General features: G+C 35.9%; 1 protein-coding gene across 1 annotated transcript; it reads left to right on the top strand.

Moving 5' to 3' along the window:
* Nucleotides 1-8,500, top strand: ankrd6a (ankyrin repeat domain 6a). The gene is made up of 14 exons (XM_056267225.1): nucleotides 1-347; nucleotides 590-688; nucleotides 915-1,013; nucleotides 1,578-1,680; nucleotides 1,799-1,893; nucleotides 2,660-2,758; nucleotides 2,965-3,042; nucleotides 4,541-4,645; nucleotides 4,856-4,981; nucleotides 5,266-5,427; nucleotides 5,499-5,651; nucleotides 6,375-6,488; nucleotides 6,585-6,897; nucleotides 7,794-8,500. The coding sequence occupies exons 1-14, from the start codon at nucleotides 345-347 to the stop codon at nucleotides 8,360-8,362; spliced, it is 2,118 nt and encodes a 705-aa protein (XP_056123200.1). The 5' UTR covers nucleotides 1-344; the 3' UTR covers nucleotides 8,363-8,500.
* Nucleotides 8,501-12,807: the final 4,307 nt, after the last annotated feature.

Genomic DNA, 12,807 nt, shown 5'->3' with positions numbered 1-12,807 from the left:
TCAAACCAAGAGCTGAAATCATAGAGTTTGCTTATCCAGAAATATTCCCTCTTGCCCTTGTGCAAGACCTAAAGGAAAGACTACAATGAATCCCTCTCTGTTCCTGTGCAAGGGATTACCCATGTGACTCTTTTAATGTCAGTAAAGCCAGCTGGTCATACACTCTCAATCCTGCGTGCGGGATTGTGGCACATCTGCGTATGATTTCTTTTTACGTGAGCATGCGTGACTTGTTTTCCACAGGACGTTTGCTGTCCAGCTCACCTGATCTCACTTAACGGTCCCCCGGAGGCAGCGCAGGGGGCGGTCGGCGGTTACCAAGGCGGCCTGGAAGATGTAAACTCATGGTCTATCTCTTTTGCTTCTCTTTTTGTGTCTGTGTCAACCATTATTCCCTTGAGCGAATGATAAGACTGCTTAAGCCCATATTCTTAAGATTTGTTTTTTTGCTAAGGCCACAATTTGCAGTCTTCTAGCAAAGTTTGATCGGGCCTCTGGTGGCCTTTAAGCAGATGGAATATACGGTCGGCCACACAACTGTGCTAAATGTTAACCATGATCAAACTGGATGTGTTTTTCTTTTTTCTAGGGTCATCAAACAGCCCTGCACCGGGCAGCTGTTGTGGGAAACCGTGACGCCATCTCTGCCCTCATCCATGGAGGCTGTGCACTTGATCTACAAGACAAGGTCTGTTCATTTGCAATCCAAAAATTGTTGCATTATAAATATTGTAATATCAGAACTATGGCATACTGTTCTAAATGATATCTTGCTAGCATGTAAATTAACCTGTCAGATCTACGTAAAAATCCCGACTATAGTACGTTATTGTGCTGGAGTTGCTTTAACCTACATGAAAAATGATTTTTTTGTGGTAAAATCCGTGCTATAGAATCTGATTTTCTTTCATCAGGAAGGAAACACTGCTTTGCATGAGGTATCATGGCATGGCTTCAGTGCATGTGTAAAGCTACTGGTCAAAGCTGGTGCCGATGTCCAAGTGAAGAACAAAGTAAGTAGAATTCATGTGCATTGAAAAATATTCATCAGTTTTATTACACTTTATTTTAAGGTTATGTAGTTATTGTACTTACTCAAATAAGTACTGAGTAATATTAATTAACTACATGTACTTACTATAGAGTTACGGATAGGGTTTGGGTTAGGGTTAGTTACTTGTAATTATGCATAATTTACTGTTATTACTATAGTAAGTACATGTAGTAACATGTAACTATGCCACCAAAATAAAGTGTTCCAAAGAATCTTCTGCTAACATACTTATAACATAACAAATGACATATATATTTAAAGGGACATTCTCATTCTACAAAGTGCTTCAGAATACAGAAAACAAAAACGTGCCACTGTCTATTTTCCAGGAAAATAATTGTATAATGCATATACAGTATCCACTAAAAGTTTACTGTAGATCAACTGAAAGTAAACAGATATGATCTAACCAAAAACTCAACATTTTGAACACCGGAGATGTTCTGTTAAAATTTTGATTAATGGTCATTATGCAGTCTACTTCTATGCAATGATTTATTTTATATTACTATTTCGTTTTAAGGCAGGAAACACTCCTCTACATCTAGCCTGTCAGAATGGACATTCCCAGAGCGCTCGAGTGCTACTGCTTGGTGGAGCTTTGCCTGACAGCAAGAACAATGCATGTGCACTCTTTTAAAATCATTTAAAAAAATGTTTACGATTATATATAAATTGCAATGTGAAAGTAAACATTTTTAAAAACTGAATAAGAAGAGGAATCATTTCTTTCCTTCTAGGTAGGTGACACATGTTTACACATTTCTGCACGCTACAATCACTTGGCCATGATTAAGATCCTCTTGGGTTCTTTCTGCTCTGTGGCTGAGAAAAACCAGGTCAGATCCTCATTCTGATTGTTTTGGATCCAGCACAAATGTGGTTCATTTGTTATGTCCTAGTTTCAAAAATATTTTTTCTATTAAGTTAATAGGCAATTATTCTATAAGCTGTCAAAAGATAACAAAACTAGAACTACATAATGATTTATGGATGATGTATTATATGTGACCCTGGACCATAAAACCAGTTTAAAATTGAGATTTATACATCACTGAATAAATAAGCTTTCCGTTGATGTATGGTGTGAGATACAACTATTTGAAAATATTTGAAGATATGGAATCTGAGGGTGCAAAAAAATCGAAATATTGAGAAAATCGCCTTTAAAGTTGTCCATTTCTGTTGGTGATTTTGCTGCATCCACTCACAAAAATTATTTTTTGATATATTTAAGGTAGGAAATGTACAAAATATCTTCATAGATCATGATCTTTGCTTAATATTCTAATGATTTTTGGCATAAAAGAAAAATCACTAATTTTGACCCATACAATGTTTTGTTGGCTATTGCCACAAATATACCCGTGCGACTTATGACTGGGTTTTGTGGTCCAGGGTCACATATTATACTTCGACAAACCATAAGAAAATTGGCACATATTGAAAAATTCTGAGACAAATGAACAAACAATGAAATGGTCTTTGTCTGTGTTAAACTCCAAGATTGTGGTTTAGATTACAGCAGTTTTCTCCTGTTAATTCCATATACGGTTACAGATGTGTTTGGTCATAATCTTTAGGGAAAAACGACATATTTTACAGATAGGAGACACTGCGCTCCATGTCGCTGCTTCTCTAAATCACAAGAAAGCTGTAAATCTGTTACTGGAAGCAGGAGCTGACACAAACATCAGAAACAATGTAAGTCATGTAATCTCATGATATGCCTGAATATTGTAGGGTCATTATTAAAGTTAGTTGTAATAGGGGTGTTTGGGGCTGAATAATTCTATTCTACAGCTTAACTATCAATATTTTGCCCTTGACCATGGCATTTAGCCGACTGTAAATTGCTTTGGATGACAGTATCTGTTAAATGACAATTTACATGCTAAATCTATCAACAGACAGGCCACACTGCTCTTGATAAAGCCCAAGACCATAACAACCGAGATTTGGCTATTCTTCTCGCAAAATCCAGCCAGGTAAGCAATGTTATTTACATTTAAAGATTTTCCATTTAGAACCAGTTCATTGTCCCATTGGACATACTCATTTTAGCGAAGCGTTACATGAACACTTGATTCGCTCCTGAATAAATCAGCGCTATTGAACAAATCCATTTAATGAATTCAATGACTCTTAAAGGACAAATTGTGTTGACTAATGATTCAAATGACTCACTCATAAACACAGTCACACGCCGCCACCTAAGGTGCGTTCACACCATGTCGTAATTCCCATAACTATGAGATTTCAACTTGTAAAAAGCGTTCACGTCCTCATAGAGCTCGTAATTATAATTTGTAAGCTGGGAATTTTTGTACCACATGGCCGCTGTACCACCTGATTATTGCAGATTCATTTATAATAGAATAATAATAGAAAGTCACGTGTTGTCATGTCGAAATTACAGTAATTACGGCATACCATGAACGCTGCACTATTGGTAGCTTATAAGGATGTAAACCATATGGGCGTATTTGCGTTGAAAAACATGATCCTTTTTTTTATCATTATACTGCGCAAGGTTTGAACTGGTCTTATTTAAAAGTTAAACTTCTTTTATCTCGAGCGCTGTGTTTTAAAAAAAACGTCTCATGCCCGAGATGCTGCAAAATAGGAGAACACGTAGGAGAAATTGAGTCAAAACTACAAACAATACGAGACAGGGGACTATTGAGTTAGTTCCCTGTCTGTTATTGTTTGTAGTTTTGACTCAATTTTGTTCTCCTATTTTCATTAACTGAGGGCTTAAATACACAAGGCAAACAAAAGAGATAACAAGATAATTAATGAGATCACAGGTGAACGGGATGATTAATCAAACAAACTGGGTCAAATCACAGGCACAGGGAAAACAGAACCAAAACACATACATGTGACAGATTAAGGGGCTGTTTACACAACACCGTTTTCAACTAAAAACGTACAACTTTTTATGCGTTTTGGCCGTTCGTTTACACAACAACAGCGTTTCGGGTGCCTGAAAACACAAACTTTTGAAAACGGGTTTCAAAGTGCACGTTTTTAAAAAAATTCTCTGTGTAAACAACAAAAGGTTGATAACTGAGGTTGATGACGTCATGCACATGCATATTATGTGTCCAGTCTATAGTGTTTCATCGTCACCTAATGGCCTGGCAGCAGAATACAGCGTTTTTTTTGTCGTTTTCGGGGATCCGTGTGAATGGGGATCGTTTTGGCAATGGTGTCGTCTCTACGCGGAAAACTCAAAGGAAAAACTTCTCTGTTTTAAGCATATCGTTGTCGTGTAAATGTACCCTTAGCTTGTGAATCATCTTTATTTAGTCAGAATACACGCTTACTTTTGAATGGCCATCAATGGAAAAAGACGCTTTGTGCCTTCAAATGGTGTAGTTACTCCATCTACCAGCAGGAGCTAACTGAACTATCTTAAACCATCCAAACACCCTGTTCTATCAATAGCTTCTCTAACTTAAATTGTGTCTCCCTGTTCAGGTCCAGAGGTTTGCTCGTGGAAAGACAGTGAGAAAAACAAGAGATGTGTTGCGGGCCCAGAGGAGAACTCAGTCCCTCCCCAGAGCTCAAACGTCCCGAGAGAAGGTGGAGCATTCACATAAGATTCACCCATCTAGAATGACATCTGCCCTGCCGCAGATTCATCATTTGTAATACGATTGGGGTCTAGAGGCCAGTGAAAAGAAAATGTCACTTGAGTTACTAAGCTTCCATAACTCTAGAAGAGATCAGGAGGTCATGTGATTATTTCGCCTAAAAATCCCTCTCACGCTGAGCACTGCCATCATTGTGCAGGACTGTACCGAAGTGGCTGAAGACACAAACAACAGTGATCAAGTATTTCACAGGATACAACCTGAACGGAAAACGGCAACTCTGAGCCCTTGCACGAGGAGAAAGATCAGGAGTCCAAGAAGGAAGGTAGTGATATTAAATTCATTTTATTATTAATTACAGTAATACCTATTATAATATTGAATAGTATAATATTTCATATACCATGTAAGGGATGATGTAAAGTAGTAATAAAGTGGGTTTATTTTGCAATAATGCTGACATGCTGGTTATACAGTATTCTGTTCATTAGATGGCTTAATAACTTAATAAATAAACATGAAATATTGATTTAAGGTCTGTTATTTTAATATTAATAAAATGAATCTTAATAATTCTAATAATGAATATTTTTTTATCTATTAAAAAAGTTGGAACATGTGTCCCGGAGAGAGTATCAGCTCCATGAGAGAGGATCTCCATCCGAGAGAGTGAAACACAGCAGCCCCAGCTCTCAGGAAGAAGATCAAACTCCGGGAAAAGCCTATCAGCTTTATACACTATACAGAGATAGAGATGGACAGATAAAGCAGGTGAACTCTACATTAGAGCTATAGTGCAATGTTTGTTTTAAACCTCTTAACCAGTGACTGTGTGCAAACAGGCTCCTGCAAAGGACTGTCATTGTAAGCCTCTGATTAAAACGCTGGAGAATAAGCTGAAAGCCACAAAGATGGAGATGAGGTCAGAAATTCACACTGTCCAAGAGGAGATGAACTGCAGGCTCGGCAGAATAGAGCAAAAACACAAGCATCAGGTTTGTCTTTTCTGTGGTATTGTAACTTTTTTGTGTACATTTTCCTTTATAACTCCCCTGCTATCTTTTGGTAAGATTTTTTCTTTTCTTTTACTCACCAAAGCTCCAAACATTCAGTAAAAACTGTAATATTGTGAAAAATATTATTAAAATTTTAAATAACTTTTTTTATATATATATATATATTTTAAAATGTAATTTATTCCTGAATTTTCAGCATCATTACTCCAGTCTTCAGTGTCACATGATCCTTCAGAAATCATTCTAATATGATAATTTGCTGCTCAAGAAACATTTCTTATTACTTATTAATAAGAATATTAATATTTCTTATTAACATTTCGTGCTGCTTAATATTCTTGTGGAAACTGTGATTCTTTGATGAATAGAAAGTTCAAAAGAACAGCATTTATTTGAAATATAAATCTTTTGTATCATTATAAATGTCTTTACCGTCGCTTTTGATCAATTTTGCTGAATAGAAGTATGAATGTCTTTAAAAAAAAAAAAATCTTGGAATTGTTTGAAATTTATTAATGTTTTTATTCATTTAATTTAAGTAGTACCATTTAGATTTAGGAAGACTTGATCAGTTTTGGTGCATGTCTATTTTTTTGTAGATTTCTTTGTAATCCCTATGGACAAAATAAATTGGAAAAACACTTCTGAAACCAATGCCACTGAAAACATGGGTATTAGAGACTCATATCTCTTCCTGTTCAGATTAAAGTGCTTGAGAAACTCACGCAGGAGCGTGTGTCAGCTGAGAGGACGGAGTGTCATTATCGAATCAATCAGAGGGCCACACTGGAACGCATGGAGGGCGAGAGAAAACAGGTACATCAGCTCTAGATAAGAGATGCAAGACCACACCATCGCATCAGTCTAGACATGATTAATCAAGCGGATGTTGCTCTGTTTTTATCTTTCAAGCAGGTAGCTGCTACCAACGCTGTAAAAAGCTGGTGCATGTCTAAGATTCAGGATCTTGAGGTGCGAATGCCTGCAGACACACAGTACTACAAACTCCTGCGCTCTCCATCGGCGGATCACTCTCTGGTGGACTCAGACCCCGAGGGCCTCCCGCTGCTGTCACTCGTCTCTGAGGAGAGCTCCAGCTCACTGGCCACCTACGTCAATGTGTTACCCAGCCCAGGACCAGCTCCTAACACCGATGTGAAAAGTCTGGAGTTTGGGGACACGCTTGGGAGGAGATACTTTGAGATGAAGCTGAATGGTTCTTCAGGTTTAAAATCAATGCTTTGGAAAAAAATCAGTATCATTATCTCCAATAAAATATCTAAACATCATTGAAACAAGTTGTACATTTACCTAAGAATTGCATTGTATAAATTAAGATATTAAGATCATATAAAAGAAAATGTATCTACAATGCATTTTTTGTCAATTGTGTGTGTATATATATATATATATATATACATAGTGCCGGAGAAAAAAAGTTTAAAGTTTTTATACATTATTAACTTTATAAAGTTTGTAAACATTACTATTTTTTGGTTTTTGAAAGAAGTCTCTTATGCTCATCAAGCCTGCATTTATTTGATCAAAAATACAGGAACGACAGTTATATTGTGAAATATTATTACAATTAAAAAGAATGGTTTTCTATTTTAATATACTTTAAAATATTATTTATTTCTGATATAAATAAGGGTGATAGAAAACCCTTATTTTAAATTGTAATAATAATATTTCACAATATTACTGGGGGTTTTTTCTGCAGTTTTGATCAAATAAATGCAGGCTTGATGAGCATAAGAGACTTCTTTCAAAAACATAAAAAATAGTAAAGGTACTTGATTTTGTCCATCAGAAATTGTTTGAGAAGTTGTTAGAGGGGAGAGGTTGAAAAATGAGAGGAATTGGTGACATCAAGTTGTTTTTGATGAAAATAATGAATCGTTCATAAAGGCCAGAAACAGGGTTCATTTTTGATTTCATGTTCACTTTAAGCATTAAACTTTAAACTTAATATTTTAAATGATTTTTTCAGTGTTTTGTAATATGCTGTACTCTAAAGTAAGATATTTTAAAATAAGATGTTTAAATCAGCCAAATTTATTAAGAGCCCAAATAAATTAATAATTTGTTTGACTGAAATATCTTTCCATATTCACACAGATGATTATCTTAACCTGACAGCTCCTTCCATGGTCAAACACAAACCTCTTTCACGGAAGCTGGCGACTGCTGACCCCAGGTGGCATGGAGCAGAACTGCAGGAGGTTGAGGTCTCAAAGCCCAGGTCAGACAAGGGGGATGACCTCTGTGCCAGCGGTGCCAGCAGTAGCCTGTCCACATCCAGCAAGCGATTCAATGACAGCGACACAGAAGCAGCGCTCGGCCCGGCCTGGAAACACGGCAGGCACCTGAAGGATAGGATTAAAGCACATCACGCTCGAACCCAGCAGCAGCACGGCACCATGAAGACCCTGGAGGTGTTTTCCCAGCGGCCCGCAGAGGCCAGCTTCACTCAAGAGCGGGCAAACTTGCACGCCATGGAGGTGACGCAGCGTTTCTTTGAGACGGTCTCCACGCAGCTGGAGCGCTGGTATGAGAGGAAGATCCTGGAAGCGCAGAAGGTGTCGGAACAGAAAGCTCTGCAGGATAGAGCCAGTCTTATGGAGAAGATCATCACCCTGGAGGAAGAGCTACAGAGGCTTCGCACTAACACTAAAACCAACTCTTGACACATACGGTACAATGCCCACATGCCTGGATTCCACTTAATAGGAAAGTCGTGGCAATAAACAAGATTGGAGCTTTGTAAACTGTAGCAGAGTGAACTTCAAAGTAGAATTGTACTATAGTAAATCACAGGGATGCAAAACTCTTTTAAATGTATAGGACTCCTTTTTAATTTTTCCTTTACTATAGTAAATTATGCATAATAATTTTTATAATTACAAAATAATTATAAGTAACTAACCCTAAACCAAACCCTAACTGTAACTACAGTATAGAGTAAGTAGATGTAGTTCATTAATATTACTCAGTACTTATTTGAGTTAGTACAGTGTATCTAATATAGTGTATATATAGTGTATTTATACAGTGTATCTAATATAGTGTAACCTAAAATCCTTTCATCATTTACTCACTATCTTTCAAACAGGGTTGATCAAGATTTAGAATTGAAAAATTGGCTTCCTTTCACTGAGCTGGAATGTGAATTGGATTGGCCACATCCCACATGAAGTTCACATGTAATGCATTCTGGGTAAACAAATGTTCCTCTCTGGAGAAATATATAAAGTGTATACAAATTTATATAGCTGGCATTTCATAATTTAGTTTTCTATACAATAAAAAAGGTCTGGTCTATCAAAAAAAAAAATACATAGATATAAACATACAAATAATATAACAATATAATTAATATAAGTAATAAATATTGAGCACTAAATCAACATATTAGAGTGATTTCTGAAGGATCATGTGACACTAAAGAATGGAGTAATGATGCTGAAAATTCAGCTTTGCATCACAGTAACACATTTTTATTATCTATTTATTAATTATATTTTAAAATTTAGAAAAATAGAAAAGTTATTTTAAATCATAATAATACTTCACAATATTACTGTTTGTACAGTATTTCTGAAAATGCAGCCTGGATGACCATAAAATAGCCTACTTTTTCCCCCATACATTTACCGACCCTAAACAGTATCGTGTGTTTCTGTGTGTGTGTGTGTGTGTGTATAATATATATATATATATATATATATATATATATATATATATATATTATACTGCACCGCATCAGGGTGCGTAAAAAGGTATTTGTATTACTACATATTACATATTCTATTACTTTAAATATGACTAAATTATCTTCACTCCAACAATATGGAGTTATAGCTTATGGATTGCAATATTGTGAATTAGTAAATAGAAATATGTTTTTTTTCAGTCAATCAATTAGTAATGGCCAGATGATTTTTTTTTACCCTATAGGTAGAATTACTATAAGTTGCTACTTGTTGTAAGTATGACATCTTGTTCAGTTCTTCAGTCTGTGTACCTGTACAGACAAAATTAAATTAAAATGTTGTAATTAAATTGCATTGATATCAGTTTAACTTGAGAATAAAGAGAAATGTTTGCAAAGAATGCAGTTTTTTTGGTCATGATTGATGATACATGTGAAAGTTATTAAAAGTTTGTTGAGTCAAATGTTGTATAACACACAGGTCATGACCTCAGCACCACATTTCTGTTTTGCAGGGGTCTAACAAGTCGTATGCATAATCATCCTATATAGTATAGAATTTCATCAGTGTATCTCATCGTTTCATAGCCTACTTTTCATTAAGAATTTATATCTTTTCCACTAAATGATTAATGATTGTGTCCATAATAAATCTGAGGTTGAAAACTATTTAATACTTTGAACTCAAGGACAAGACAATATGGATGAATATTTGAATGCTACCGATCCTGATCTGAATTCTGACTTGTGATGCAGCCTGAATCATAATCCCGTGTTTGTTCGTTGACCAGAGGAGGACTGGACCGCCGACTGAGCCTGGTTTCTCCCAAGATTTTTGTTCTCCATTTTGTCACCTGATGGAGTTTGGGTTCCTTGCGAATTGTCTCCTCTGGCTTGCTTAGTTGGGGACACTTAATATTCAAGAATATTTATGATCTGAATAAAAAAAATATATGATCGATAAGTTATGACAACATGCGTGTTTTTTAACTCATCAAAATAAATTAGCAACTTTTTATAAGTTATACATGATTTAACTGTTTTTAAAAAAAAAGTTAGTTTAATGTTGAACGCTGTTGAATGAGAACTGAACTGAGCAGGGCTGCGTTTCCAGATAACGATGGATCTTAGCACTTACGAGGATTTTCTACGAGCGACTTTACGAACGTTCGTGTTTATTTCACGTGAGTTGCACAAAAACGCACGCAGCTGTGCTTTAAGTGCTACTTAAGAGTCGCTGTCTGTGTCAAGTGCTGAAATGTCAGCTTGTAGAATGGCTCGTAATTGTAGCACACGCTTGTATTTTTAAATCTATAAAAAGCACAAACCTACGGGTGGAGACACCAGCAAGATGGCTGAACCAACCAAAACAAAACAAAGAAAAGACATTTTTCAAAAAGAGGAGATTAATGTCATTTTAAAGGAGGTGGAGCTATACAAACATTATTTTCAGCAGGTTTAAGGGCAGTCAAACAAATAAACAAAAACAAAAAATCTATTGCTAGAAAACTGACTGCAACTAGGGGCATTAAAGGATCAGGGAATGAGGTCAGGAAGAAGTGGGAAGACTTTGCCAGCCTTGCTAAAAGGAAAAGGGCACTGCAGAGGACAACATTTAATAAAACTGATGGTGGGCCCAATGAGTCCTCCCTTCTCACAGCAGAGGAAGAAAAGGCCTTGTCAATACTTGGGACAAGTGCTTTAGATGGCATTTGTGGTGGTATTGACATCCATGGAGGAGTAGTGGTAACTCAACCTGAGCCTGAGTCAGGTCCTTCGTGCTCAGAGGAACTATCAGTTTCATCTGCCATCTCCCAACACATCTTAGTCCTCCAAACAACCCTCCCAGGCCTCAGCCTCCATCTTCTGTTGTCCAGACTGCAGCCACAACACCTCAGCAGTTTGAGAATCTTTGTAGTTGTAGTCAGGACATATGAGAGTGTCCTTACTTAACAGGGAGGAAGATGAAGAGGTGGTGGAGGAAGATGAAGAGGACAAATATGGCATGATGGGACCACATGATGGCCAACCAAAAAATGCCCAATACAAGTCATTGACAGATTTTTTTAGTTCATCCCCATTTTTCCCAGTCTTTGAAGCATATTACATATTTTATAATTTTTTTGTTCATTCATTTAATTTAGATTAAAATTATTAGATTAAATTATTTCTATTTTTTTGTTTTCTGTCCTTTTTAATTAATTAATTTAGAAATTCATTTAAACAAAAAACGAGTAATAAAGTGTACAATAAACTTAAAGTACAAATTACAATCAAAACCTTATAATCACATATTGCACTTGAATAAATGTGTAATCTGCCGGTTGTCCTGCAGGTGACCTCATAACTTCTTACGATGCACTTAGGGATTTACGATTACTCCAGAGCACTCGTAGATCTACGATTCAAGTGCTACTTACAGAGCCGGCCCTAGACCTTTGGGGGCCCTAAGCAAAATTTGGTTGGAGGCCCCTTTGACCGTTTTAAGGCCTAAAGAAAAGCAATGACTACCTTATAACTATACCATACTATATAACTATATTATACTGTATATACTATATTTGATGTCTAACAGGAAAATTATGATACCACTGAGCTGAATGGCAGTGCAAGACACACACACACACACACACACACACACACACACACACACACACACACACACACACACACTGATTAACTTGCTGAATAAAAAGACAGATAAAGTGATTTTCACTGAACAAAGATACATTTTTATTGACACCAGAGTTTAAGAGTCACAAACTACAGCACACACACATATATATATATATATATATATATAATTTAAATAAAATAGAGCAAATAGAATAACATTTAAATAGGCCTATAATATTATATAAAATAATAGATTTTTCAAATAAACAAAATTAACAATAACATCTAAAACACCACAAAGAAGATCAATAGTAACAATATTAAGAATAAGGTAACATTTCAATATAACTATTAAAATCCAATCCAAATAAAGAAAATAATTATACATAAAGTTAGACTTAATTTTTAAAATGCAGAAGGTTATCATTTTACAGCCCCTTTATACTCACCAACAGCTGGAGCTTTGCTTACTGGCAGCATATACTTTAAATAGTGCTCCTAAGGGGACATAAGGAGTAAACTAATGTTAGCCCTTTAATCCAAACTGGGTTTATATTGTTCTTGTTCTGTAAAATGCTTTAACAGTAACACCACAGCAAATGGTATAGGCCTAATACTAAACCAATTGTATGCAGCATGTTATTAGCATGTAAGTTAAACAACTGTAGAAAATTAATACAAGCACGATTTAGGCTAATGTTAATATAAGACTTTTAGTGCAGATTATCCATATTACAGAAATCGGAAAATTAAGTTAAGCCTACAGATTTACGTACCTTTATCTTCTTGCTTCTTCTCTTCTTC

Source organism: Rhinichthys klamathensis, unplaced genomic scaffold (assembly GCF_029890125.1).
Source record: "Rhinichthys klamathensis goyatoka isolate OS25496 unplaced genomic scaffold, OSU_Roscu_1.1 h1tg000256l_1, whole genome shotgun sequence".
NCBI lineage: Eukaryota > Metazoa > Chordata > Actinopteri > Cypriniformes > Leuciscidae > Rhinichthys > Rhinichthys klamathensis.
Note: the sequence above shows the minus strand (reverse complement) of the source record. Positions and strands in the feature narration are given on the sequence as shown.

What these genes read in the sequence shown, in the direction of transcription:
- ankrd6a (XM_056267225.1), top strand. An exon ending in CACTTGATCTACAAGACAAG is followed by an intron (nt 689 to 914) that starts GTCTGTTCATTT and finishes TTCTTTCATCAG; the next exon opens with GAAGGAAACACTGCTTTGCA. An exon ending in ATGTCCAAGTGAAGAACAAA is followed by an intron (nt 1,014 to 1,577) that starts GTAAGTAGAATT and finishes TTTCGTTTTAAG; the next exon opens with GCAGGAAACACTCCTCTACA.